The sequence below is a fragment of the Ursus americanus genome, chromosome 21 (genome assembly GCF_024610735.1).
Source record: "Ursus americanus isolate L20-20 chromosome 21, mUrsAme1.1.p, whole genome shotgun sequence".
NCBI classification, from domain to species: domain Eukaryota; kingdom Metazoa; phylum Chordata; class Mammalia; order Carnivora; family Ursidae; genus Ursus; species Ursus americanus.
In genome coordinates, this window is record NC_142147.1 from 54,289,764 (window position 1) to 54,317,735 (window position 27,972).

At 42.6% G+C, this 27,972-nt stretch overlaps 1 protein-coding gene and 1 pseudogene across 1 annotated transcript; both read right to left on the reverse strand.

Annotated features, from left to right (window-relative positions):
- Positions 1–12: 12 nt before the first annotated feature.
- Positions 13–6,631, reverse strand: LOC123787034 (uncharacterized; annotated as a pseudogene).
- Positions 6,350–27,667, reverse strand: LOC123787001 (uncharacterized). Its single transcript, XM_087871142.1, has 5 exons — positions 27,596–27,667; positions 27,296–27,421; positions 23,313–23,439; positions 22,728–22,823; positions 6,350–9,262 (listed from the first exon to the last, which is right to left on the reverse strand). Exons 1-5 carry the CDS (start codon positions 27,608–27,610, stop codon positions 6,882–6,884), a joined length of 2,745 nt encoding a protein of 914 aa, XP_087727268.1. The 5' UTR covers positions 27,611–27,667; the 3' UTR covers positions 6,350–6,881.
- Positions 27,668–27,972: the final 305 nt, after the last annotated feature.

Consider the following 27,972-nt stretch of genomic DNA (forward strand, 5'->3'; position numbering starts at 1 on the left):
AATGGTATGTGCTCATGCATCAACGATTGTTTATTGAGCACCTACTACATGCATCAGGTATAGGAGGAGGCCCTGAGCCCAGGACACCATGCTGGGAATCTGACATACATGATACAAGCTAATCTCTTGGAAGCCCTGGGAATTGGGTACCTTATGTTCATTTTTTTCCAGGAGGATCTGTGCTGGACGAGCCACTGTGGGAGTAGAATTCCCTTCTTTCTTCATCATCATCAGTCACCTCGAAAGTAATGTTGGATGTGATGGCTCATACAGAGAGAGCAGACTGGGAGTGAGAAGAGTGGGTGAGAGACTCTGAGGGAAATCTGATGCATCCATCATCTGCATGTATGTATTTGGTGAATTTTCATGTGTGGACTATCAGGGGATATCCCAAGAATGGAAGGTGGGGTGCTCTGTGTTCTCTTGGAAGCGCTGTTTTAACTAGAAATGCAAAACTGAAAATGAAGTTCTAAGTATTTTCTTCTCCTTGATCTGAGTGTCAGCCTCAGGATAGTGGGAATGCCAACTCGGGCCACCCAGAGAAGGAGCTCTGTTCTCTAGACTGTTCTGCGGAGGGAGGATCAGGGATTGGCAGTGGAGCCGTGGAAGGCAATTCTGTGGTCTGAGGTCATTTTCCTCAGAATCTGAACTGACAAATCTGTCTGAGGCTCTGGCAGCTGCGTTTACCAGAGGGACTATTCCCAGTGGGAATTCTGGAGTAGCCGAGCTCTGTGCCCACAATATTAGGGCCCAAAGTCTGGAACAGGAACCCGGGGACCTCAGAAGGTCTGCTGCAGAGGTGGGACTGATGGGCGCCATATGAAGTCATATTCCACAGCATGATGGTGGACATCCAGTCCCTGATCCCCACCTGCTCCTGGGTCCTCTGCATGGACACAGGTGCCTGACTCAGGACCGTGAAGGGCTCACCTGTGTTCTCCTCCTGCGCATGTGCGAAGTTTGGGTACCAGGAAAGGCAGAAACCGGAAAGGCCATCCAGAACTCTGGGTGTGATAAAAATGTGGGAAGACTAGTCTGTCCACAGCCTCTGGGTCCAGCTTGTCTGAACTGGGAACTCAGATGCCTGGGTTTGGTTGAGACGCTACTGGAGGCTGTCCTCCGGAGGCCTGAGGTGGTGAAAGGAGGAGCACAAGATGGCCGACTGCGGCCCTGAAAGGGGCTGTGTGTGTCACAAGTCCTTCGTGCGCATGGGCAGCACTCGATGGTAAACCTCCGGCCCATGCACGGTGAGCGGTCATCACCAAGGGTGAAGGATGGGGTCGCTTGGCCGAGAGTCGCAGTGGTGTGCTGTGCGCATGTGCAAAAGTGGGCAGAGCGGGACAGGGAAACCTGTAATGTTGAGTCTTCCACCCTCTTACACCGTGGGCGCGATGTTTAAGCCACAGGAGAAAGTGCTCAAGATGAAACGTGGTCCTGTGTGCTGGTTAACGGTTGTAGGGACGTACCTTCAAATTTTCAAGATTTACTTTGACCAGCGAATTGTTTCTTCAAAAGGTTAGGCATGCTCCACGTGGGGGAGGTTGCAGTGAGGTGTTCACAGACACACTACGGAAGGAAAGCAAGGCCAGTATCTGATGGGCAGCGCCCAAAGCAGTTGCCTTTTTCTGGAAGGCCTAGTTGACTGGATCGGTTGAGTTCCTTTTCCTCCATTCCAGTGCATTGACTGAACATGTGGGCTGCTTGCAGACGCTACAGAGACAGGAGTCACGGGAGTCTAATGGCTTCCCTGTAATTTCTTTAACAGTGGAAACACAGTTGGTAGGATATTACCTTTCTTTGTTTTGTTTTGGTGTTTGATTTGCAAGGCTAGGTCAACAATGGTCCCCTCACTGTAAGAACGCAGTCACAGGGTGCCGGGGTGGCTCACTTGGTAGACCTCTGTCTTGAGCTCAGGTCAGAATGCTGTGGTCCTGGATTCGAGACCCGCTTCTGGCTCCCAGCTCATCAGCAAGTCTGTTTCCCCCTCCATCTCTGACCCTCCCACCTAATGCTGCTCTCTCTCAAATAAACATTTAAAAAAAAAAAAAATCATGACGGTGCGACAATCTCATGTCCCAGAAGCACACAGTTAAGTCAGCTGTGTACAAATCAAACATCGACATTTCATGATGCGGGTCCTAGCCGGGAACAGATGCATTTAACTACTTATGTGCATAAACAAGGGGCGTTTCTGCAAGGGTGTCGTATTGACAATTACCACGGGAAATGATGTTCTTCACCTAATTCTAGAGCCCTTAGTCCAAAATCCATTGTCCTGGAATCTTCCATTCTTTCCTCCTCATCCGTGGTCATTGATCTCCCCTCCACCCCATCATTCTAACTTCTGCCCATTTATTGTGTCTTTTATATCCACTGCCCTCAGTATTTCAGCCATCATTTACCAGGACACCTTAGTTTCCTCATGGCCCCACACCCATTATGCTCAACCCTATGCTCCCTTTTTCCCATGGCCCTTAAGCCTATTGATGCCCACCCGTCTCCCTGCTGTGAACATCCCCTCCACCCACATTAAACCCTGTGTCCATTATGTTCCCCCGGCATCAACTTTTTTCCCCACCATTCATCTCTGCTCACAGCACTGGGCACCCCCAGGCCTCCATTCACAAGCAACTATCCCACTTATACCCCGATGTTTTTTTTTTTTTTTAAGATTTTATTTATTTATTGGACGGAGATAGAGACAGCCAGCGAGAGAGGGAACACAAGCAGGGGAATGGGAGAGGAAGAAGCGAGGAGCCTGATGTGGGGGTTGATCCCAGACGCCGGGATTACGCCATGAGCCAAAGTCAAATGCTTCGTGACTGACACACCCAAGGGCCCCCCACCCCTATGTTCTTTCACCATTCCTAGGCAATAAGCTTTGTCTGCCTTTTACCCACCAGTGCATTTGATCTCCCTTTTGCCAAGTAACTCATCACCCATTTTCCCTTTCCTCTCCATTTTTCCTCCACCCTTTCATTTTCTCAACTAACATATGCCTCATTATCAGTAATATCCCTGCATACATCCAACCCCAACCTTCAAACCTGTAGCGCACTTTAATCCCTCAGTGACAGTTAACTCCCTACTGCCTTCCAGCCCTGTTGTGGGTTACACAGAATGCCTTAGATAAACATGCTCACCTTTTCTTCCTCAGTACCCGTAACTGTAACCTTCTTGGGCAATAGGATCTTTGAAGATGTCATCAAGCTAAAATGAGGTCATACTGGATTCAGGTAAACCTGAATTCAATGACTGCAGTCCTACTGAGACGAGGGAATTTAGACACACACACAACACTGTGTGGTGATGAAGCCAGAGACAGAGATCCATCTACTAGCCGAGGAAGATCAAGGAGAGCTGACAGTGCCCAGAAGTCAGAAAGAGGAAAGACTCCATTGCACAGATAAAGTGTGGCTCTGCCAACAGTGTGACCTCAGCCACCTAAGAACTTCCAGAAGTGAGAACCAGAATGTGGGGACTTGTTTAGCCTCCCAGTTGTGCTAATTTGTTCCAGGAGCCCTAGAAAACTAACACAAGTTCTGTCCTCTTCCCCTGTGGCTATTCCCCCAAACCCCACACTCTGTGCACTCCGCCAATCCCTGTGGCTTCACCTTCCCCCACTGCATCACTATGCAATGTTTCATAGCAAGACGGTAGACAATCGAATACTGTGGGAACATTTATGAGCCTAAACGAGTTATGTCTGAGAAACTACTGGCTACTTGGTACAGTCAATTGCCAAGATTTTCACTGCACCTGTTTTTTCACACACGTCAGAATCTGAAAGCAATAGGTCTCTCTCTAGTTGTTGTCCACTGCTGTTTTTTCCCAACTCTAGAAATTCTAGACAGAGAAGTGGTTCTGAAAGTATCTAGTTGTTTTGAGGTAAGTGGACTGTCACCACCAAGATTTATGAAATAGGTGTTGCTTTTGAACGTGGTTAAGTACCACCGAGAGACCTCATCCTCCTCATCCCGTACTTCCAAAACGAAAATGGGCGAAAATCCTTTTTGACATTCTGCCAAACACCATATAATTAAAAACACACAGTGAAAGTTAGCCCCTTATTTTACTATGAACTTTGCCATGTTTTAGTACTCTCTCTGGTTAAAGTTTACGTTGACTGATGGAAGCGTGGCTATCCTGCTTTCTTTTGGATTCTCTTTGCATAGGATATCTTTCTCCACACCTGCACTTTCAGTCTGACTGTGTTCTTACAGCTGAAGTGAGGGGGCCTGGGTGCCTCAGTCGATTAAGTGTCTGCCTTTGGCTCAGGTCATGATCCAGGAGTCCCCGGATTGAGTCCCATATCAGGTTCCAAGCTCATCAGGAAGTCTGCTTCTCCCTCTGATCCTGGCCCCTCTCTGGCTCTAGCATGTTCTGTGTTCTCTTTCTCAATGGAAAAAAAATAGTTTTAAAAAAATGACGTGAGTCTCTTAATGACTGTATACCATTGGGTCTTGTAATTCTTTCCATTCAGGCAATCTGTATCTTTGGCTTAGAGAACTTAGTCCCTTTATAGGTAAAGCAAGGAAAACACAAGTATGACGTTACTGCTGTCGTTCTTTTGTTTTCTGGCTGTTTAGAATTACTTGACTCTTTCTTATTCATTGGCTATATTTATGATTTGATGATTTTCTGAAACGGTATACTTAGATTATTTTCGCCCTCCCCATTCTGTATCTACTACTACATTTTTCATTTTCTGAGTACCATGAGGCTTAAAGAAGACATCATCTACGAGTCTGTTTTAACTTCTTAGCAGCTTAAGTTTGCATAGTAAAATATTTTCACAACTCCAGCAACTCTTTAAAAAAGTGGCTGTACAACCGTATCTCATTTCATGGAAGAGATAGCACTTCTCTGATATCTATGACGATTTCTTCATTTCCACGACATCAATTCATACTTTCCCACGATTACTATTATGAACATGAATCACAGTTGACTGGACTGCCATCTCTTTTCCCTAAAGACCAATTAGTAACACATTTAATTTGTAATAGTCACAAACTGTTTTAGTTCTAATAAACCGAGAATGACATTGTGAACACCCACTTCATGATGACCTATTCAATGTCAGAAGCACAAATAGAATATCCATTTAGATTTCTTTCATATACTGTATGTTCTATTGTCCTTCATCTTCCATGCAAGAGAGATGTGCACGGATCCCACCCAAGGAAGAAGGGCATCTCTTATCCTTGACGCAACAATCACCTACGTACTTTCACACACCCACCAGGAATAACTGAATTTTCTGAAGAGTTGACTAGAAACACAGTGATATTCAAAGTCACAAATCTCATATAGGGTCAATGGAAACGCATGCACACTGAAATTACACCCATACAAATATCCCTCCCTTCCATCGTTTGAAGCAGAATAGCATACACATTATCTAACTGACTAACCTTGTATTATTCCTTCTGAGGTGATATCTGAAGTGAGTAACTCATGTACTGCTTTCTACTGTGAATTCGGTGACATACATAGGACATTTGATGTTCAATTAAATACGTTTCTATGTTTCTACATAGTCTATCCTTCAAGTCACTTTTCTTCTCTGAACTCTCTGATGATGATTTTAAAATAATACGTCTTTCCTCATTCATTATCATTGTACATCTTGAACCAAGACTGCATTTTAGATACAAAAAAAGGATTGAATTCCACTTAAAGGCTTTGCTGCTTTCTTGACGTGTTACAGTTTAGCTCCTGTATGATTAACGATGAGATTCAGCAAGTTATGACTTCCAGCTAGAGGTCTGTCACATTCTTTCATTTGTAGTATTTTTCCTCAGTATGACCTCTATGATGCTGATGTGTAGTTAGGGCTCAACAGTCTTCCAAATTCTCTCACAGTCTTCAAATTTGTAAGACGAGCCCCACTATGAATTCTGTAATGTTCGGTAAGGCACGATTTCTGCTTAAAGGCCTTGCCACATTCTTTACATTTGTAAGTTTTCTCTCCAGTATGAATTCTGTGATGTTGAGTAAGGTATGAGTGCTGGTTAAAGGACTTGCCACATTCTTTACATTTATACATTTTCTCCTGAGTATGAGCATTTATATGCTGAGTAAGTTTTGGGAGCTGGTTAAAGGTTTTGCTACATTCTTTACATTTGTAAGGTGTCTCTCCAGTATGAATTGTCTCACGGATGATAACGTGTGATTCGTGCTTAAAGGCTTTGCCACATTCTTTACATTGGAGAGATTTCTCTCCAGTATGAATTCTGTGATGTGTAGTGAGGTTTGTTTTGTGGGAAAAGGCCTAGCCACTTTCTTTACATTTATATATTTTCTCTGGACTATGAGTATTTATATGCTGAGTACGGTTTGGGAGGTGTTTAAAGGTTTTGCCACATTCTTTACATTTGTAAGGTTTCTCTCCAGTATGGATTCTGTGATGTTGAGTAAGGTGTGAGCGCTGGTTAAAGGACTTGCCACATTCTTTATATTTGTAAGGTTTCGCTCCAGTATGAATTCTGTGATATTAACTAAGGCATGAGTGCCTGTTAAAGGCCTAGAAGCATTCTTTACATTTGTAAGGTTTCTATCCACTATGAATTCTGTGATGGTTAATAACATTTAATCTCTCGAAAAAGGCCTCACATTCATTACATTTTTAAGGTTTCTCAACAGAATGAATTCTGTGATGTCTAGTGAGGTTGGTTTTGTGGAAAAAGGCCTTGCTGCATTCTTTCTATTTATACATTTTCTCTCGACTATAAGTATTTATATGCTGAGTAAGGTTGGGAGGTGGTTAAAGATTTTGCCACATTCTTTTCTTTGTAAGGTGTCTGTCCAGTGTGAATTCTCTAATGGCTGTTAAAGTATGATTTGTCCCGAAAGGCTTTGCCATATTCTTTACATTTCTAAGGTTTCTCTCCAGTATGAGTTCTCTCATGGCTTTTAAGGTTTCCTTTATGCTTAAGGGCCTTCCCACATTCTTTACATTTGTAACGTTTCTCTGGAGTATGAGTTCTGTGATGTATCCTGAGGCTTGAACTGTAGGAAAAGGCCTTGCCACATTCCTTACATTTATATATTTTCTCTCGAGTATGACTATTTATATGCTGAGTAAGGTATGAGCACCTGTTAAAGGACTTGCCACATTCTTTACATTTGTAAGGTTTCTCTCCAGTATGAATTCTGTGATGTATAGTGAGGCTATATTTGTAGGAAAAGACCTTGCCACATACCTCACATTCATACATTTTCTCTCGAGTATGACTATTTATATGCTGAGTAAGGTTTGGGAGCTGTTTAAAGGTTTTGCCACATTCTTTACATTTGTAAGGTTCCTCTCCAGTATGAATTCTCTCATGGATGATAACGTGTGATTTGTGCTGAAAGGCTTTGCCACATTCTTTACATTTGTAAGGTTTCTCTCCAGTATGAATTCTGTGATGTGTAGTGAGGTTTGTTTTTTGGAAAAAGGCCTTGCCACATTCCTTACATTTATATATTTTCTCTCGAGTATGAGTATTTATATGCTGAGTAAGGTGTGAGCACCTGTTAAAGGACTTGCCACATTCTTTACATTTGTAAGGTTTCTCTCCAGTATGAATTCTGTGATGTATAGTGAGGCTATATTTGTAGGAAAAGACCTTGCCACATACCTCACATTCATACATTTTCTCTCGAGTATGACTATTTATATGCTGACTAAGGTTTGAGAGCTGTTTAAAGGCTTTGCCACATATTTTACATTTGTAAGGTTCCTCTCCAGTATGAATTCTCTCATGCATGATAGCGCTAGATTTGTGGTTAAAGGCTTTGCCACATTCTTTACATTTGTAAGGTTTCTCTCCAGTATGAATTCTGTGATGTCTAGTGAGTTCTGTTTTGTGGAAAAAGGCCTTGCCACATTCTTTACATTTGTAAGGTTTCTCTCCAGTATGAATTCTGTGATGTGTAGTGAGACTTGTTTTGTGGGAAAAGGCCTTGCCACATTCTTTACATTTATACAATTTCTCTCCAGAATGAGTATTTAAATGGTGAGCAAGGTGTGAGAGCTGTTTAAAGGTTTTGCCACATTCTGTACATTTGTAAGGTGTCTCTCCAGTATGAATCCTCTCATGGACAATAACGCATGATTTGCGTCGAAAGGCTTTGCCACATTCTTTACATTTGTAAGGTTTCTCTCCAGTATGAATTCTGTGATGTGTAGTGAGGTTTGTTTTGTGGGAAAAAGCCTTGTTGCATTCTTTACATTTGTAAGGTGTCTCTCCAGTATGAATTCTCTCATGGCTTTTAAGGTTTCCTTTATTTTTAAAGTCCTTGCCACATTCTTTACATTTGTAAGGTTTCTCTCCAGTATGAATTCTGTGATGTCTAGTGAGGCTTGTTTTGTAAAAAAAGGCCTTGGCACATTCTTTACATTTGTAAGGTTTCTCTCCACTACAGATTGTCTTATGTATACGTATTCTCGATGACTCACTAGACACGTTCAAAGGCTTATCATATCCGTATGGTTTCTTTCCCACATGAATTCTCTGATGATCGCTCACGCTGGAGGACTGGTTAAAATCTCTTTCACATTCGTTACCTTGATAAGGATTCTCCCTTATATGCATAGTGTGATGTATAACATTGGATCTTCTATCAATGATTTCCTCACGCTTAATACGTTCAAATTGGTTCTCTTGAAAATGAGTCCTCAGATCGTTATTAACATTTGAGCCTTGATCAAACATTTTCTCACACTCACTGCCTTGAGCAACTCTGTCTCCATTGAAAATGCTTCGATAATTTTGTAGGGTTGAGTCCTCGGTGAAGGACTTCTCAAGTGGACCCCACCTAGCAGTTGTTTCTTCATTTTGAAATCTCTGAAGTTTAGAAATATTTGACTGGAAGGCCAATCCAGTCCTCTCTTCAACACTGTTCAAATCATTATTTTCAGCATAGACTACGTAACTTTCCGGATTTTCCACATTCTCTTTCCACGCATATGTACGTTTGAAGAGTTGACTGGAGCTTTTGCTTACACACACACCCTGCATTGCAGAAAGAGTGGACTTCAAAAGGAAGGGTTTACAAAATGTTTCATATCCCTCACCATCCTGGGCAGTAAGAGTCTTGTTATGGGCAGTACTCTCAATTTGGACATATCCGTTACAATCATGATCCCGGTCTATTGTTAAGTGTAAATTCTCAAGGACGCTATGTTGATAACGACCCACTGACACATTTTGAAACGAAGCTTCTTTGCACGGCTCTGGCTGGAAGCTCAGGCTGCCATGTGAAGACACCGCTGAAAGATTGAATAACAGAAAAGTCAAGTCATTCCATGCTGCTACCTTCAGATGAATACACTGATCACGTCTAATATACAACCATAAAATCAATCAGAGAGCGTCAGCAAGACAGCTGACAAGGAATCATCAGGACTTCATTTCTCCATGGACACATAAACTTGCACACAACATAATGACCACATTGCTAAACAGATGATTCTGTAGTACTGTCATGATATAACACAAATCCTCTCCTCTCCCTCAAATAATCAGGAAAAACCATTATGAGCCCACAAGCAGAAGAAGGTGGAATTTGTTTAAACACTTATTTGAGAGAGAGACAGACAGATAGACAGAGGGAAAGCATGAGAGGGAGGATGCCTAAAGGAGAGGGCAAGCACATTCTCATCAGAGCGGAGAGCCAATACGGAATTCAATCCCACGACCCTGAGATCATGACCTGAGCAGAAGTCAAAGACTTAACTGACCGAGCCATCCAGGCCAGTAGAAGAAAAGAAATGTAAACATAAAACAGAAATGAACAAAATAGAATTTAGCAAAAATAGGGAAATATCAACAATAGGCAGATTTGGTTTTCAGAAAAAAACAGAAATCAAAATTGAAAGACCTATAAGGAAATCAAGTAAGAATAAAAAGGGAGACCAATTAAAATCGGAAGCATTGAAAGCAGACACGGTATCACTGATACCAGAGAAATAAAAATAAATATGAGGGAGCATTACAAAATTGTATGCCAAGAAACAGGTACCAAAAAATACCAAAAACATATAACAAACCAGGACTCCATCCTGAAGAAATATTTTTAAAGACCTCCACTGATCGACAACTACTCAGGAGATGGAAAAGTAATTTTTAAAAAGGCCCAACAAAGAAAAATCACGGGCCAGAAGACTTCACTGGATGATTCATACAAATATATAATGAGAAACTACTTCAAATCTTCTCAAACATTTCTTTTTTTTTTTTTTTTAAAGATTTTATTTATTAATTTGACAGAGAGAAACAGCCAGCAAGAGCGGGAACACAAGCAGGGGGAGTGAGAGAGGAAGAAGCAGGCTTCCAGCAGAGGCGCCTGATGTGGGCCTTGATCCCAGAACGCTGGGATCACACCCTGAGCAGAAGGCAGATGATTAACGACCGCCACCCAGGCGCCCCTTCTCCAACATTTCTGAGCAGAAAAGAGAAGGGAGCTGCTGAGAACACTCTCTGTGACACCAGCACTACCAGGTTATGGAAGCCAAAGCAGAGCTGCTACAAGGAAAGGCTGCAAGCTACCACCTGTGAGGAAGATTCCGGCAAAGTCGACAATAAAGTACAGCCAACTGATTCAGAAGCACACTCCAGCATTTTACAACATAAACAAGTGAGGATTCTTCCGGGAATTCAAGGGTATTTGAACATAGGGAATACTATCAATTTGAGCCTGCACGTTAACAGAATGAGTGTCAAAAATGACACCATCGGGAGCAGCTGGTTGGCTCGGCTGGTTAAGGGTCTGACTCTCGAATTCAACTCAGGTCAGGATCTCGTGGTCGAAGGATGGAGCCCACGTTGGTCTCCATGCTCAGGGGGGAGTCTGAGATTCTCTCTCCCACTGTCCCTCCCCGTCTTTGGAAACTCTCTCTCTTCACTCTCTAAAGGAAATAAAGACAAGTTTTTAAAAATAGCACGAATGAGGCGCTTGGGTGGCTCAGTCAGTGAAGCGTCTGCCTTCGGGATCATGACCTGAGCCAAAGGCAGATACTTCACTGACTGGGCTGCCCAGATGCCCCTCCACTGTTTTTTTCTGAACATGACACCACAGGGAAATAGAAAAAGAAGAAACCTAGCCGAAAATCACTAGGAGGAAATTTCAAACCGAAATCAGAAATAAACAGACACCAAAATAAACAGTCATATTGAAGGCAATGCCAAGTTTTACAAAATAACAAACAAAACTGGCAAGGCTTTAACGACATTACTAAGAAGAAAAGAAGACTCAAAATCCAAAATGAGAAATGGGGGGGGGGGGAAATGAGACAACACGTAACCACAGAAATGTATACTGTGATAACAGATTACTATAAACAGTTATATACAAACAATTTAGATAAATTAGGAAAGAAAGATAATTCCTAAAAAGCAGAAGTTACCAAGTCTGAAATATGAACCTCGTACTATGAAATAGCAAGTCTTCTTAGACCAATTACAAAAATAAAACTTGAATTTGGAATAAATGTTCCCCTAGTATAGAAAAGCCGAAGACTCATGCCTCCATTGGTCCGTTTGAACAAATACTTAAAAAGGCAAACAAACGTCAGAAATAGCGGAATAGAGGGAACACAACCATAATCATTTTATGAGGCCAGCGTTGGTACCAGGATAAAGACGATACTACAACAAAAACGTCTACTTTGTCTGATAAAAGTATTGTTACTCTGGCTTTCTCTGGACACCCATTTTCATCTCCTCTTTTTTAACCTGCAGGTGTCTTTAGGTTTAAAACTAGACTTTTGTACCGGTGATGGGTAGTAAGGAGGGCACGTATTGCATGGTGCACTGGGTGTTATATGCAACTAATAAATCATCGAGCTTTACATCAGAAACCGGGGATATACTGTATGGTGACTAACATAATATAATAAAAAATCAGTAATAAAAAATAAATAAATAAAAATAAAAACAATAATAATAAAATTAGACTTTTGTGATCTGCGAATTTCAGTCAATTCAGCATTTAACGTTGGCTAAGGTCATGATCTTGGGATCCTGGGACTGAGCCCTGAATCAGGCTCCCCACCTCTCATGGAGTCTGGTTGTCCCTCCCCCTCAGACCTTCACTGCGTATGCTCTGTCTCTCACTCTCAAACAACTAAAATAAAAAATAAAATAAAAATGTGGCTTTTGTTTGCAGCATAAAGATGGCTCTGGTTTTGTTTTTTTAATGCATTCAGACACCTTATATTATTTGATTGAATGAAAATGTACTATACACTCCAGGTAATTATTCAGAGATACGTGTTTACTGCCATTCTAGGTCTTGTTTTGTCACTGTTTCTGGAGACTTTGTCTGATGCTTTCTTGTCCGTATCACTTTTGCTGTCTCACCTGCACTCAAGATTCTGCTTTACTATTTCTTGAATGTTTGGTTCATTGGTCAGGTTAATTCCACCCCTCCAGGGTGAATTTCACCAGCCACTCCTCTGCGGCAACTTCTCCTTTTCCTTCCTCCTCCTGCCATGTCTAACATATTCTTGGAAACAGCTCCCTATGTGACAAGGAGTGCAGGGACAATCTGCTTGTGGCTGCAAGGCTAGATTTCTTACCTTGGACTCCAGTCAATGCACAGCCTTCAAAAATATCAAGTGTTCCCTCTACCTTACTTGTTCCCACTGTTTCATGGTAGGACCTCTTCTGTTTTTCACTCAGGCTTCCTCCTAAAATCTGACTTTGCCTAATAGGATCATGGACATAAAAATCCATTGTACTTACCAGTATTCCCCAAAGAAACCCCTTACAGAGAGAAGACGTAATGAGCACGTGGCCATTATCACATACACTTTAACGGTGAGACAGGAGAGAGAGCCCTCTGCAGGGGAAACATCTTAAGAAGCTCTCAGAGAAATGACTCTCTTCAGGTGTCTTCTGGGGGCTCAGCCTGTGAGGACTCCAGCATTCACTTCTGAATGCTGGGTTCCTCCTGGGAACTCTCACCTCTCTCCCATGTCCTCTCCTTTCTCTAGTATTGGGTTACAGATAACTTCACTTTCCTAAGTTTATATCCTACCATGAACACATAGGATTCCCTTGATGTGTAGAGTTGGTTGGCTTTCGTTTACATGCAACTTCTTAAAAAGTAGTTGAAGTGATACACGTTTAGGCATATCTGTATCTAATTTCCATTCGTTTCTATTAAACTACACCTGACATTCAATGTTACATTAGTTCAGGTGTACCACACAGTCATTGGACTACTCTCTAGAGGGTTCTCCTATGCTCACCCCAACTGTAGCTAGCAGCCGTCACCCTAGGACACGATCACAACTCCACCGACCATCTTTGCTATGCTGTACCCATTATCCCCATGACGTATTAATGCCCTAACTGGAAGGCTGTACTTCCCAGTCCCCTTTACCCATCTTGCCCATCCTCCATCCCATTCCACTCTGGAAAACAGCAGCTGGAAAACAGTCTTTATGGGTCTATTTTTGCGTTTTGGTTGTTGTTCCCTGCCATTTGAGACAACGGGAAGAGTCCTAGAAAAGGTATTGTGCTAGGTGAGAGAAGTTGGACAGAGAAAGACATACCATATGATGTCACTTTTAAGTACAATCTAAAAAACGAAACAAATGAACAAACAAAGGCACAAAATGACCCATAAACACCTATTTTGTTTTGACTAAGGTCCATGGATAGTCTCAAAAAGGCCAAGAATCCCTCAATTCCACACATTCTATAAAGTAACAAGTTGTCCTGTTACAACCTTGCAATGCTGCTTGGAGACAGAGGACTCCCCGGTCACAGTCCGCAGGACCTCGTGGCTCATGACACAACAAACACCATGAGCTTCTTCGTCACACTGATGTCACGTGCCTGCTGCGCAGCCCAAATCCTACACGTAGATGCCGCACATGTGGTCAGTCTGTATCACAGCTTTGCGACCCTGTGCGTACGAAACCCAGTGTCTTAAAGGATCGTCTAGCCTACCTATCTGAACTTTGCCACGGAAGGAGAGATCTCTACTTCCCTATATGATAAAACAATCATGCTCTATCCATGGGCAACACACTATCACTATATTCCAAAGCGTTCTTATATACAAACGTCAATGGAAAGACAAGAAAAACGCTCAATGCCTCCATCCATAAGACAAGGAGAAACATAAGCCCACAGAGAATCATCTCCCAACAATATCCATCACTCAGGTTGACGCTGGTTGGTTCCTGCCTCATTTTCCCATGTGTAAAACACCTTGTCAAATACTCCTTAATCTGACCCAAGATCTGAGAGAAAATCTATTCACTTTACATCATGAAACACTGTTAAAGACTATGATCTGCAGATGCAATAGACAAGAAGCCCGTGACCTGTAACAGTCACTTGTGAAGGTCCCCATACCTCTTGCATTTGAACAGGTAAAAAAAAAGGTCCCCATACCTCTTGCATTTGAACAGGTAAAAAAAAATCCCAACACCAATAAGAATCTTCCTTCAATTTCTGTTGTAAGCTTTCGAAGGGAGAGGGGTGAAAAAACAACTGAGCAAAAGCATACACCTTATATGCATCTGAAACAACGAGAGGATTTTACATTTCTTCCCAGGAAGAGTAAACCCTGCATGTAGGGGAATCACGGCCCATTACAGTAAAAGGGCTAAGGATTGGGAAACACATAGGAATTAGGGCAGGGGTGTTCAGGAACCATCAACAGGGAATATAAACTACAGCCACGTCAACATAAAGGAGGCAGGAGGTTGAGTCAAATGAAACCGAAGTGTCACACTGACAAAAGTACTTTGGGTGGCTCTGAACTGAGGTGAAGATCGGGAGGAAATGTTGTCTCATGAATAGACTTGACCTACTGCTTGTGCCTCTACTGGATGGAGATCAAGGAACCGCGGGTGTAGATCTGGAGCTCACAACGTGATTTCAAAGAATAACAACAATGCTCGATACACCAAATGTGTAATTTTCTTCTGACATTCACAGCAGTATCCATAATAGGTTTTCCTTCAGGATGTTCTGCTGCTCATTCGGCACTGACATACAGAGGAAAATGAGAAACTCGTGGACTTGGAAGCTTTGACTTGATCTCCTTCCAAGCACCGTACATAGGGCTAATCTTAATAGTCTAGAAGACACCCAAGACCCCCACTGCACTACAATGGACACACCCCTGGTCACTCTGTAAAGATACCAAAAAGTCGACACCCAAAATCATGACAGAAATCTCGTCACCCAAAAGCCATCACTCTTGGTGGAACTCCTTAGGAGACAATGACCAATGGGTTGACCATACTCATGTTTGGCAGTAAAATCTGTAGAACTTAACCTAAGCCCAGGGAAGTAAAGGGAGAGAGATAATGGTAAACAGCCATCAGTTTGCCATGATTCCAGCTACACTCTACGACAATTACATTATTGCTACTGCCAAGCACTGAGAAAGCATTCCACTGTGGGAATAAGGGAATCATCATTCACAGAGAAGACGGATGGTTAGTCGGTACTCTGTGTGACTCCTGAGCTCTACTTTTAAGGTTAATCCCCCTGTTGATTATAGAGATTACTTAAAAACAAAATCTTAAACAAGAGAAAACCTCAGTCACTACACAAACCACAGAAGACGTTGTTTAACACATTTCTCAGAAAAAGTATAAGAGAATTAATGATGTTATTAGAAAAACGGAAAGGAGTGTATTTCGTTGGTCTTGGTATAAGAGACTATTTCTAAAAATGGTAAAAACCAGGAACCATGGAATGTCTGGGTGGCTCAGTCGGTGAAGTGTCTACCTTCAGCTCAGGTCATGATCCTAGGGGCTGGGATCAAGTCCCGAATGGGGATCCTCGCTCCACAGGGAGCCTGCTTCTCCCTCGGCCTACTGTTCCCCCTAATCGTCCTCTTTCTCACTCTCTTTCCTTCTGTCAAAAAAATAAATAAAATCTTAAAAAAAAAAAAAAGAATGTTAACAATTTATTTAGAGAAAGAGCCTGTGAGAGCAGAGCAGGGGAGGGCCTGATGAAGAGGGAGACAGAGGAGCCGGAGCAAAAGTCCACTGAGCCCGAGCCCAACATGGGGCTCCATCCCAACACCCTAAGATCGTGACCTGGTGGAAATGAAGACATGGATGCTTCACTGACTAAGTCACCAGCACAACTCTCTATCTTACTTTAATGTAAATAATCATTCCCTGAAGACTTACTCCACCCTGATTTCTATCACTCTTATACGACGAGCACAAACGGCATCTCCACGTGGACTTTCCTCACACACCGTACACCACTGCCTCCTTCATCTTCTACGCGAAATGGCAAGAATGAATTCCCCAGCATACAAGAGACCCTCATGTCTCTGAGACAAGAAGGATCACATCACTTTGCTGGCATACAAGTAATTAAGGCATAGCATGAGATAAGAGTCAAATAGTATTTGACTCCCGAAGAGTAAAATTTCTCAAATAGGGTCAAAAGAAAAACAGAGACACTATTATCCCTTCCCAGACATCCATCCTCCCTCGATCCTTTAGGCATATTAACAAATGCAGCTGACAAATGAAAAACATGGGGTTGAACGACCTGGGTCCACTTATACATACTTTTTTTTTTTTGCGTGTGTGTGGATACGTACTATGCAGTACTGTAAAAATATTTTCTGTTCATTATGATTTCCTTAATACTGACTCTTCTGAAGCTTACATCAATATAACAACACTTATACAAACACAGACAACATACTAAGAGTGGGATATTAACTGTTTATGTTTTAGGTAAGACTTCCTCTCAACAACAGGCTATTTCCATGGAAAGTAGGTATGGTTTTACTTTTAGGGACCCAAAAGTGAAAACCAGATTGTCAATTGTGGAAGAGTTGACACTCCTAACGTCTGCATCGTCCAAAGCTAAAATGTAACTGATTTAAGTGTTTGAACTTTGGATTTTTCTCCATAATAAATACCCTAATTGAGATCATGTCTGCAAAATGAGATGGGCTTACTGCTTCCTGCTGTGAATGCCTGATATTATAGAACTTGCATTCCATTACACAGTTTGCAACTGCTCATATCTGTAATATTTTTATCCTTCACGAAGACATTTTTTGAAGTATATGTTAAAAATATAGGATTGTCATCAATCATCACATTTCAGGCATTTCTATCCAGTAGGCTTTCACTGAAGCTGAGGAAGAATGTGTTCATGGGAAGACATGGCCAACCTTCTTGACATGTGTACAGCATCTCCACAGGTATATTATCTCATGTTGAAGAGTTCTGAGTATGAAATAATGGCTTTGCCATGTTTTCAACATTTGTAGGGTTTCTGTCACGCTGCACTCTGTCATGTTTAGAACGGTCTAGTTCTGCTAAAGGCTTTGCCGCATTTTTTTCTGTTTTTACATTCCTCAGCCTTATCACCAATATGTACTATCTTATGTTGATAAGTTTTGAGTGATAATCAAAGGCTTTGCTACATTGTTTACATCGTTAAGATTTCTTTCCAATATGAAATCTCTGCTGTTGATGGAGTTGTGAAGACGAGTCCAGATGTTTGCCAGGGTTACTGCATTTAGAAGTCTTCTCCCCAGTGAGGATACCATGACAGTGTGTACGCTAAGACTCGAGTTTGCATCGAAGACAGTCCGCCATGCATTACTAAGTTACTACGATACACTAGTTCTCTAGAAACTGAGTTCCCTGAGGCTTATTACACTTGGACCCTTCATTCATGCTTTTCAGAGACTCATTTCATTAATACGTCTGTCTCCATTCTAAATGCCTCAGTAATTCTGGAAGCTAGAAGGGCCCTTAGAGAGGACTTACAGTGTACAGCACATTAAAAAAAAAGCTCCACGTTATGTATTCTGCATAACTATTGACCAGTGATGATTCCATAAAGAACTCCCCATGTTTATCAAAATCAGAGACATTGGAAAAGGACAGATGATGTGTTCGCTGAAGAATAATGAACCTTCTGACAAGGATTTCTCAAATCAATGCCATTTAGAATCCTTATCTTCCTTTATCGATGTCTCACTTTCAGAGATGTTCCTGTGCATGACTGATCCAAACTTACATTTAAAATGGTTTCAGTGATTATTTTCAGCAAGGACTAGCGGGGGTTTCCAGAATTTACAAATGCTCTTTTAGAGAATATGAACCTATAAAAATTGGTGTGGGTCCTTGGGTTCAAAGACATTTTTCTGCAAATATAACTGACTTAGGAGGGGATTCTCCCCCAAAGCCCCCCCAAATTCTTTTTACCCTTGACCTCTTCCAATAGGAGCGATTTCATTATGGGTAACTGTCCCAAGTTTGGTTTGATCTGACATAACACCCGTCCTGTCCTTCCTCTCTTCCCAACACATTCCCAGTCATTCGTAACTAGAAATACTCAGGGCTCAGGGCCACAGCTTCTGTACCTTCCATATCACAATCTTCTTTGCCTGTCTTTGCTAACAGGCCTAGAGTATTATGGAAACACACAACTAAGAATCAAAATAAGTTACCCCACTCACTATGCTCACATGCATATACATTAAAGTGCTAACATGCCCCATTAATACCTACCCTAGGGCATCAGCAAATGAGGAACTGGAAGCACTTGGCCTTTGCTCTTCAATGGAGACAAAAATGGACCAATTTACCTTTTAGAGTGCTCCAGAAGCCAGCTGGGAGAACCCAACACACCCAGCAAGTACCAATGAAGAAGAGCCACGTCAAAGAGACAAGGGAAGGCTTTGACACTTGCCCACGGCAGCTGCTCACCCTCCCTGACACTCCATGGCCACACTGTGAGAAAACTCCTACACGTGAGTGACCTGTGTGTTCAATGATCTGACGTCTCCGCAGCTGCCTGAGGAACGGACGGCACTTCTGTCATGAACGACATGGAAAGAAGAGGGAAGGAGCGCGCCCTCTGGAACGGAGTATTTGTTCAGACAGAGACAGATAATAGAGCTGAAGGGAAACAGAGGAAGGTATCACGGCTGTAAAGTAACCGCACTTTTGTAACCTGGGAAATTACAGGAATCTTGACACGACAAATACCCAGAATATGTGTGACACGCACCATAATTACTATGATCTGTGTGCTTCTCTGCAGAGCAAGTCCAGAAACCTGGGCCCAGAGGCTCTTTTTTTTTTTTTAATCCCGAAATGTCAACAAAAGATCACAAGGCTACAAAAGAAATAGAAAAATGTGTTCAACCACAAGAACAAATTAAATCCCACAAAGGGACCCTCAATCAATGAAGAACTCTGCATTGCATGACAAAGACAGAAGCATCATAAAGCTGTGCATGGAGACAGGAAGAGACAACAGATAGGGAACTAAATGGTACCAGCAAACTGGGCACGACCAAAATGTAACCCAAAGAGACAAAGTATATCAACCGACCGGCCAGGAATGGGGAGCTGAAGAATACAATCACTGAATTTAAAAACACACCAATGGGTCACCCACAGACCTGCTCAAGCAGAAGAAAGAATCCGACAAGCTAAAAACCCCTTGTTTTAAACTGTCTACTAAGAAGACCAAGGAAAAATGGGGGAAAGGACAGTCCGGGGACTCAGGAGACACCTAAGTGGTCTGATATGTACATTAAGGGGACCCCGTAAGGAGAGGAGAGTGAAACGGGGCAGAGAGTTGACAGGAAGAACTAAAGGCTTCTACTTCACACTTATGTGCAAAGGAAAGACCAGTTCAACAATCTCAGGAATTCACAGTAGGATCAATGTCAAGACATGAACACAGTGACTCATTATAAATAACCTATCAAAAATCACAGGTGAGGGGACCTGGGTGGCTTAGTCGGTTCGGTGTCCCCTTCGGCTCATGTCATAATCCCAGGAGCCTGGGATCAAGCCCCACATAGTGCTCCCTGCTCACCACTCCCCATGCTTGTGTGCCGGTTGCACTCTCTCTCGCTCGCTCTCTCTCTGACATATAAAGAAAAAAAACCTTAAAAAAAAAAAATCACACATGAAAAGAGAATTTTGAAAAAGCCTGACAAGAGCAACTCCTCTTCTGCAGAAGAGCCCCTGTAAGATGATTACTGCAGTTCTCAGCAGACCCTATAGGAAGAAGGGAATGGGATCGTGTATTCGAGTACAGAAAGATTCAACAGTCTGCACCAAGAGTCATCTACCTGGCATAATCTACCTGTTTTCCACGAAGGGAAAATGAGGACAATGCCAAGTAAAAGACCCTTCAATTTACTAGTAAAGCTGTCCTACAAGAAATGTGAAAGGAAGTCTTTCTGGTTGGAAACCAAGGATTCTAAAGGGTAACTGGAACCACAGGACAACATAAAACTCCTGCTCATGTCAGTACGTACCCACTTCTAGAAACCTGCAGTGCTGTAATGAGGTAGCCCAATCACTTGTATTTCTGCTACAGAATTGTCTTAAATAGAAGCGTAAAATGCACAAATCTGCATAATAAATAAACTACACCACATAAAAGATAGAACTTGTGATAGTGGTAACATCCAACAGGTTCAGGGATGGAGAGGATGAAGGAGAAAAGTTGCCTATAAAATTGACGACAGCAGTTGAAAATGGTTTCTTATACCTGTAAGATGTTTTAAGGAATCTCTAAGGCAACCAGAATGAAAATACAGACAGAAGACACGTAAGTGAATGAGAAAGGTGTCAAAGTATATCATGGGTGTAACACCAGAATTGAGATAAAACATAATTCCTATATGCGATACAGACGGAGAAAAATCATAAATTTGCTTTCGATTAACCAAAAGTGCTTCTCATGCAAAGAGAATATAAATTCAACAATAAACAGATGTTGAAATTATTACAAGTATTAACAACTCACCTAGATATGCTAGAACATTCATAACCACCAGAAATACACAAGACGAGTTACACACTCTGTAGGGGTGATATTTCATAGACACATACATAATGTTCCTGGCAAAGGGCATAAACCTCATTCACATTTAAGTCACACTCACATTGTTCAAAAGTGTACAGTGCTGAAAACTGTCATCATCTAACGAAATATATCAGTAAAAAAAACAAAAACCAAAACCCACAACTAACTGATGTTGAGGAAAGTCCCATACAAAAGGAAGCCCGTTATTTAGGAATTCCAAAACGAGAACAAGCCAAACATTAACTGAAAAAATGCCACATAATGCAATATATGAATTGTTTAAAAGGAAACCTTCTATAGAGCTGTAATTTTAAACTCTGTGTATCGATGAAAAACAGGCATTTTCAATTTTGGTATATGTTCGCTGAGAGTAAACTGGAAGGAATATTCATTAAAATCAACCATGAAAAGTTGTAACGAAAAATATTATGAATAAGGACTTAAGTGACATCAAAAAATGTATTCTTTTACTCGTATATTCCTCGTCTTACACAGAATTAAAGGGCATAACCCATTCTTTATAACGAAGTAAGAAAGCAAAAACCTTCCCTTTCTAAACAAACACCATCACAGTTATAAAATAGGCCGATAATCATTTCATAAAAAATAAATACTGGGGAGTAAATCCAGATATATTTCAAGGAAAATAGCAAAAAACCTTATGATTAATTATTCCCGAGGTAAAATTCCATTTAGGAACAGAACATTTGTGTCACTAGGGGAATTTTACTATCCACATCACTTCTTACACAGCACATGCCCGGGTCGCCTGGGTGGCTCAGTCATTAGGCGTCTGCCTTAGGCTCAGGGTGTGATCCCAGGGTACTGGGATGAAGCTCCGCATCAGGCTCCCTGCTCCACTGTGAGCCTGTTTCTTCCCCTTCCACTCCCCCTGCTTGTGTTCCCTCTCTCGCTGGCTGTCTCTCTCTGTCAATAAATAAATAAAATCTTAATAAAAAAATAAAAATAAATAAAAATAAAGCACATGCCCATGTCACATCAGAACTTTTGATCTAAGAAATAAGAGCTGAGTCTCACAGACAACTAATAAGAAAGTGAAAACATAAGACAACGTCACAGGAACTTATTATACGAAACAAAATTAGAAAATGATGCACTTATTAAGAAGCTAAGAAATGAGACTTTACTATAGGCTGCAGGTTCCAAAAGTTGTAAATCCCGTATAACATTACTGTATGTAGGAAGTCTAGGGAACAAATAGAGACATTACATTATTTCACCACTGAGGAATGGAACGTAAGGCGTGGAAACCTCTTCTTCTAGTTAATACAAAGGAAAATGAACATCTGAAGTGAAATAAAGTATGGTATTTTCTCCTATTCGGGAAGTGCTTTGAAGTTACCTGATGACATTACTGAGTCTCCATTGTGTACGATTAAGACTGAAGCCTCCGTAACACTGGAAAGCATGAACCAGAAAACACATGATGTCTGCCTCCAGTGCTGCGGGGATTCCGCCCCAATCCCCAGTATGCCCCACACAACTCTGAACACTTTCTCCCAAGAGGCAAAACGGAACTTAGAAGAGGCTTAGCACAGACCCTCCGGAATAGGGAGATTTCCCTAAGGCCCTCAAAGCAATGGGAAAGCTCTCCGATTATGGAGGCCCTCCCCCACCCCATGGCCCTCACTGTGGCTGTGGTGGCCCATCACTGCAGCTGAAGCAGAAGCCTTCGAGAATATGAAAGCATGACAATATTGTGAAAAGATGTCCCTCTGTGACAGACGGGGAAATACACTTGGGCTTCTCCAAGTGATTTTCATTGCACCAGAGCTATTGGAACCCCATTTTAAGGTCTATCTTCCTCCTCCTTCAGACTTGGACGTCCCTCTGTCATCGGCTTCAGTCATTCCCACCTACCTGGATCAAAGACTCCTGTCTTCTTCCTCTTCACATCCCACGGCTCCTTCCTCTGCTCCAAAAGGGAGACCAAATCAGGCTTCGACACAATGAGACCTGTTTAATAGAGAAACAGAATATAAGTATGGCTGTGGATCCTTGCAAGCCACTACTGGGCTGAGTAGGGAAGAGAGGACATTGCAGAATTCTAGAAGATGATTTCCCCAACACTGATCACCAACAGCCTCTAGAGAACATGCAGGAGTTTCAAACACTCACTTCCTAACTTGCACTTCCAAGTTCTACTGAGACAATAAGGCGGCGTAAAACTTGGAGTTTAAATGCAGGCAGTACCGCTCCACGCCACGCCAGGTTCAGAACTATAACTAATCAACAGAAACGATATTACCCTAAGGAAGCGGAAGCTAGACCTGAAAAGCAAACAACAAGAAGATTTCTGTCTCCATCTACAAATCCTTACTTTAGTCCCTTAGGGCAGTGACCTGAATTCCAATGTGCAAAGAGGAGTCATCCAAGAGAAAGTCTTGAAAGGAAAGAAGAAACCCCCGAGTGTGGCTTGGGACATCTGGAAAGAGTCATCCTCACCCAAGAACAGGAGGTGTCTGTAGTTCTCCAGCATCACGTCCCTGTACAATTCCCGCTGCGTGTGGCTCAGGCATCGCCACTCCTCCTGGGAGAATTCTATGGCCACATCCCTGAATGTCAGCAGTCTCTGCAAGAAATACCACAGTCACCAAGTGGCCATCGACAGAGTTCACAATGGTCCCTAAGATCAAGAAGGAGTTAATGTCACTCGCTTGACCCCATCACCTGAGCTTCAGTGCTTACCACTGTACCCCCCAAACTAGATCCCACATTTTACTTCACTTCTTCTGTCCACGTTATCCTTTACTTCAGCCAGAACACCCGTGGGCAGAGTCTCCTGCGGGGAAAACAGAATCTATCCAATGAAAGGTAATGACCGCCCAGCGGAAGTGCTTGGGCTAGCCCAGTTTGACGCAGAGGGACCCGGATGTAACCCATGGAGTAAACTAGTTACCTTTACCTCAATATAAAGCTAGTATTGTCCAACTATGGAGAAGCAGAATCCTTATTTACCGAATGTGCAAAGGGATCAGGTTTGAACTCAGGGTATGATCCTAGAGTTCACTGAAAAGGACACACAGGTCCAATATAAAGAGAACACTACACCAATGTTCAAAGCAGGTGTCAAACGTGAGAAAAATGATGGAAACAAAAAGTTATCCCCACAAAATCAATCTAACTATTTACATTTCATTAACCCATCCACACATGTAGGAAGTAGTTAAATACACATGAAACGTGATAGAGTAGAAAATTCTCATGGTGTTGATACAAGAACCATTTACAATGACGTCACACTTATAAATCACTTTGTGGATGATGATGTTTCTACCTTTTATTCACACTATCAACAAAAACACAGAGAATGATACACATAAAACAGCTATTATTTAGGAGTCTGGTATGATGAAGGATAGAGGAAGAAAAATGTTCACCTTTAACTCAGAAGGCTGACCCACAGACGGCATAGCTCTGCTAAGAGTCAAATACATGCTACTTGTTATCTTACGGTCTCTTAACTGCCTGTACATTTCACCGATATTAACATCGAACGGAGAGATAGCATCGGACAGATTGGGCCAAAGTAACAAGCACAAATTCAAAGAAACCTTTCTGATCTTATACTCGGTGCACTTACCCCGCCCCAACACTAAGCATAAAACCACCCGCTTCATGCAGCCAATGTGCAGCTCTTTCTGCTCACAGCTGCTGTCCCCGAGCTACTCAATAAACCGACTCTCGGGCACCGTAACACATCTCAAGAATTCATTCTTGACCAACATTCTCAAGGATCCCACAACACAGCATTTCATTGATGCTTTTGTGCCAATCATCATCTGTGATATAATTCAGGGTTTAAGACACTCAAACATGTTAATTATAGAATTCTTGTTTTCTTCATCTGAAAATACACAGAGGGAAAGAGGGCGCCTGGATGATGCAATGGCTCAGGTGTCCAACTCTTGATTTTGGTTCAGGTCATGGTCTCGGGGTCCAGGGAACCACTCAGCACAGAGTCGGCATGAACTTCTCTCCCTCCCCCTCTGGCTCTACGGGATCACCTCTCCTCCTCTCACACAAACACACTAGTTCTCTCACTCACTACAATAAATAAATAAACTACTCTTCTTTTTTTTAAATGAAGAGAATGTCTACCACATGAGTGTGGAATAAAGTAAAAACTCACAGGATGGCGGAATGACTGACTTAGATCCCCCAGGCCCAGGAGACAATACTACCAACTACACGAAGTGGAAACTCATGTAGGGGCTTTGGGGGAAATGGTCAAGAAAGTATTCCCGAAGACATTTTCATGAAAGAAATCCGTTCTCATTAAACCTCGGGGACAGGACCCGTTGGCAGAAGAGCTGCAGTGTGACTGTGAGAAGGTACTGACTATAAACTCTTCCTGTAGGGGTAGAGATAACAGAAGTCTCTGAGGGGATTTTGCTATGTTCAAGAGGATCCTGGAGGTCTGGCTATGATCAAGCTAAGGCTGCTTTTGCCTCCAGCAAAGCATTAACACTAAGGCACTTGGGAATTCCTTGAGGAAACTCAATCTTTCCATGTGCCAAGTATCTATCTGTGGCCTGCAAGTTGCAAGGACATTTCCTTCTTCTCTACATTTCTTTTGCTTTGTTCTCCTGATCAGAAACTACAAGCAAAGGCAAAATCAAAAGAAAGAAGCTTCCAGGTGAAATGGGATGGTTTCAGCCCATCACCCAGTAAATCCGTCCAAGACCCTTAGGAATTAACAAGGACAACGTGAGCCTTACAGGGGGAGCTATCTGGCAGAGCAACAAGCCATTACAAGAAGTTAACATCAGCCCTAATGACCGAGTTGATCATCAGCGCCTAAGGCACACTGAAGGACCTGTTGCTTGGTGTTGAGTAAGGGACAGGTGGGACTAGGGAGGGGTGGACAGCTACGGGGCTAGGTGACCAGGGTCATCAAAAATCCCAGGAAAGAGGGACATAAAGAAAACAAGAGCTAAGTGAATGTGACCAGACCTCCTCGTTTGTTTTAAACGCCAGAGATGACATATTCAAAGGAGAAGTAATCATGCTGCTATCAGCGGTGACATCAAGGAGATTGAAGGTCCCCGGTCAGTTTTCTATAAAAGACCAACCATAAAGGCGCTGGGTGGCAACCATTCAGGACCCTGCTCACTCTAGAAAGCTTGCTTTCTGTTCTCACCTTCACGTGATAAACTATCACTTTCTCCTTTTGTGCCTGATACTCATTCTGCTACACCACACAAGAACCCGGCACCACGTGTTCCTTCTAGAGGCCTCCTCTCAGGCAAACTGGCTTGAGTACTGGAATGGGGAAGGGGCCGGTGACTCTCTGCCTGAATGCAGACAGGCCCAGGAGCGACCCACCCTCAAAGAGCCATAGGTCCTAACTCACCAATGGGCTACTTACAACCAGATACGGTTCCCAAAAAGGGAAGATTCCATCTGTTCCCAGACTGCCTCATCTTCCCCTTTAAAACCAGGCCCCACCCACTACCTCCTGGCACTAGGCCTCTCTCCTGTCCTTCCCCACCCCCATTCCCTGGCTGTGCATTCAGTGAGCTCCTGGCTCCTTTGTTCTGCCTCAGCTGAATTCTCTCACTTCCTCTGCAAATGGCCCACACCTGCTCGTCACCAAAAATCCCCATCCGGTCAAAAGACACCCCATTAGGAACCACATTCTTGTAGCCCCTAACAGTAAACCAGCATGTCAATTACATTATGAGAATTCAGTCGATTTATAGAAACTTCAATCACATACTTTCCCGGTCTGGTAACACCTAGTATATTTTAGATACATTCTAAAGGATATGAACCCCTCTTTTTTCGGAGAATACTCCAAATGATTCTGGATATCATATCATATTCACTGTTTATCTGTGCATTTTCTTACTCCTGGTCTACACAGACCTTATAAGGCTTCCAGATGGGGCCTAAATAAGACCATTTTCCATCACTGATATCCCAGGACCAGACCCCTTCAGCAATAGGAATCTTTAACTCAACACCTTCCCAAGGATCTGTCACCAAGGGACTATTTGCAATACTGGCAGGCAGGTCTTTTATTCAAAGCGACAACTGTTGAAGACCTACTCTAAGCCCGGTTAGAGGGAAGGCATAGAAGGCTCTGGCTGATAGGGGAGAAGGGTTCTAAAGACCAAATTTGAGTGTAATGTCTGAAAAGGTTTAAAAACTGGGTGTAGGGGGGCGCTTGGGCGGCACAGCGGTTAAGCGTCTGCCTTCGGCTCAGGGCGTGATTCCAGCGTTATGGGATCGAGCCCCACATCAGGCTCTTCCGCTATGAGCCTGCTTCTTCCACTCCCACTCCCCCTGCTTGTGTTCCCTCTCTCGCTGGCTGTCTCTGTCTCTGTCAAATGAATAAATAAAATCTTTAAAAAAATAAAAATAAAATAAAAAAATAAAAACGGTGTAGGGGCGCCTGGGTAGCGCCGTGGTTAAGCATTTACCTTCGGCTCATCGCGTGATCCCAGCGTTGTGGGATCGAGCCCCACATCAGGCTCCTCCACTAAGAGCCTGCTTCTTCCACTCCCACTCCCCCTGCTTGTGTTCCCTCTCTTGCTGGCTGTCTCTCTCTGTCAAATAAATGAGTAAAATCTTTAAAAAAACAAAACAAAAACAAAAACCACTAGGTGTAAACATAGAGCAGAACAACCGAAGTAGAAAAAAATCAATATTAACAATTTCTAAATGTAAGAAATTTCTCGAGAAAAAGACGACAGACCTCGGAACTCGCACGCCAGGCTTACCTGAGAACTGGCCATTTCTTCTTCACCACGTCCCCCAGACTTCTTCCTCAGAAGGATTCCAGGAGAAATCACAGCTGCAGCAGGAGAAAATGCCTTTAAAGCCCCCAACAGGGCAGGGCGTCTCCACCCATAAAGGTCTTGCCTGCAGGCAGGACTTAGAAATGCAGAAAAGGCCCAATTTCCTTGCCCTTTATGTCAGTGGCTATTCAAAAACAATGAATTCTTCCTTGGAGACCAATGTTTGATGAGTTTTTTCCTGCTCTGGTTCAGGGGTCTCCCCCACCACAGACACACACAACTTCTGCTAGAGCAGAAAGAAGAAACCTGTGCTGCATGGACCTGATGCTTCCAGATTCCCGTGGCAGTGCCCGTGTTAC

Excerpts from the sequence above, each read along its gene's own strand:
- LOC123787001 (XM_087871142.1), bottom strand. Across the intron at positions 23,440-27,295 it reads GATCACGCGATGAGCCGAAG|AGACTGCTGACATTCAGGGA; the intron begins GTAAATGCTTAA and ends TATTTCTTGCAG. Across the intron at positions 22,824-23,312 it reads CAGACACCTCCTGTTCTTGG|GTCTCATTGTGTCGAAGCCT; the intron begins GTGAGGATGACT and ends TCTATTAAACAG.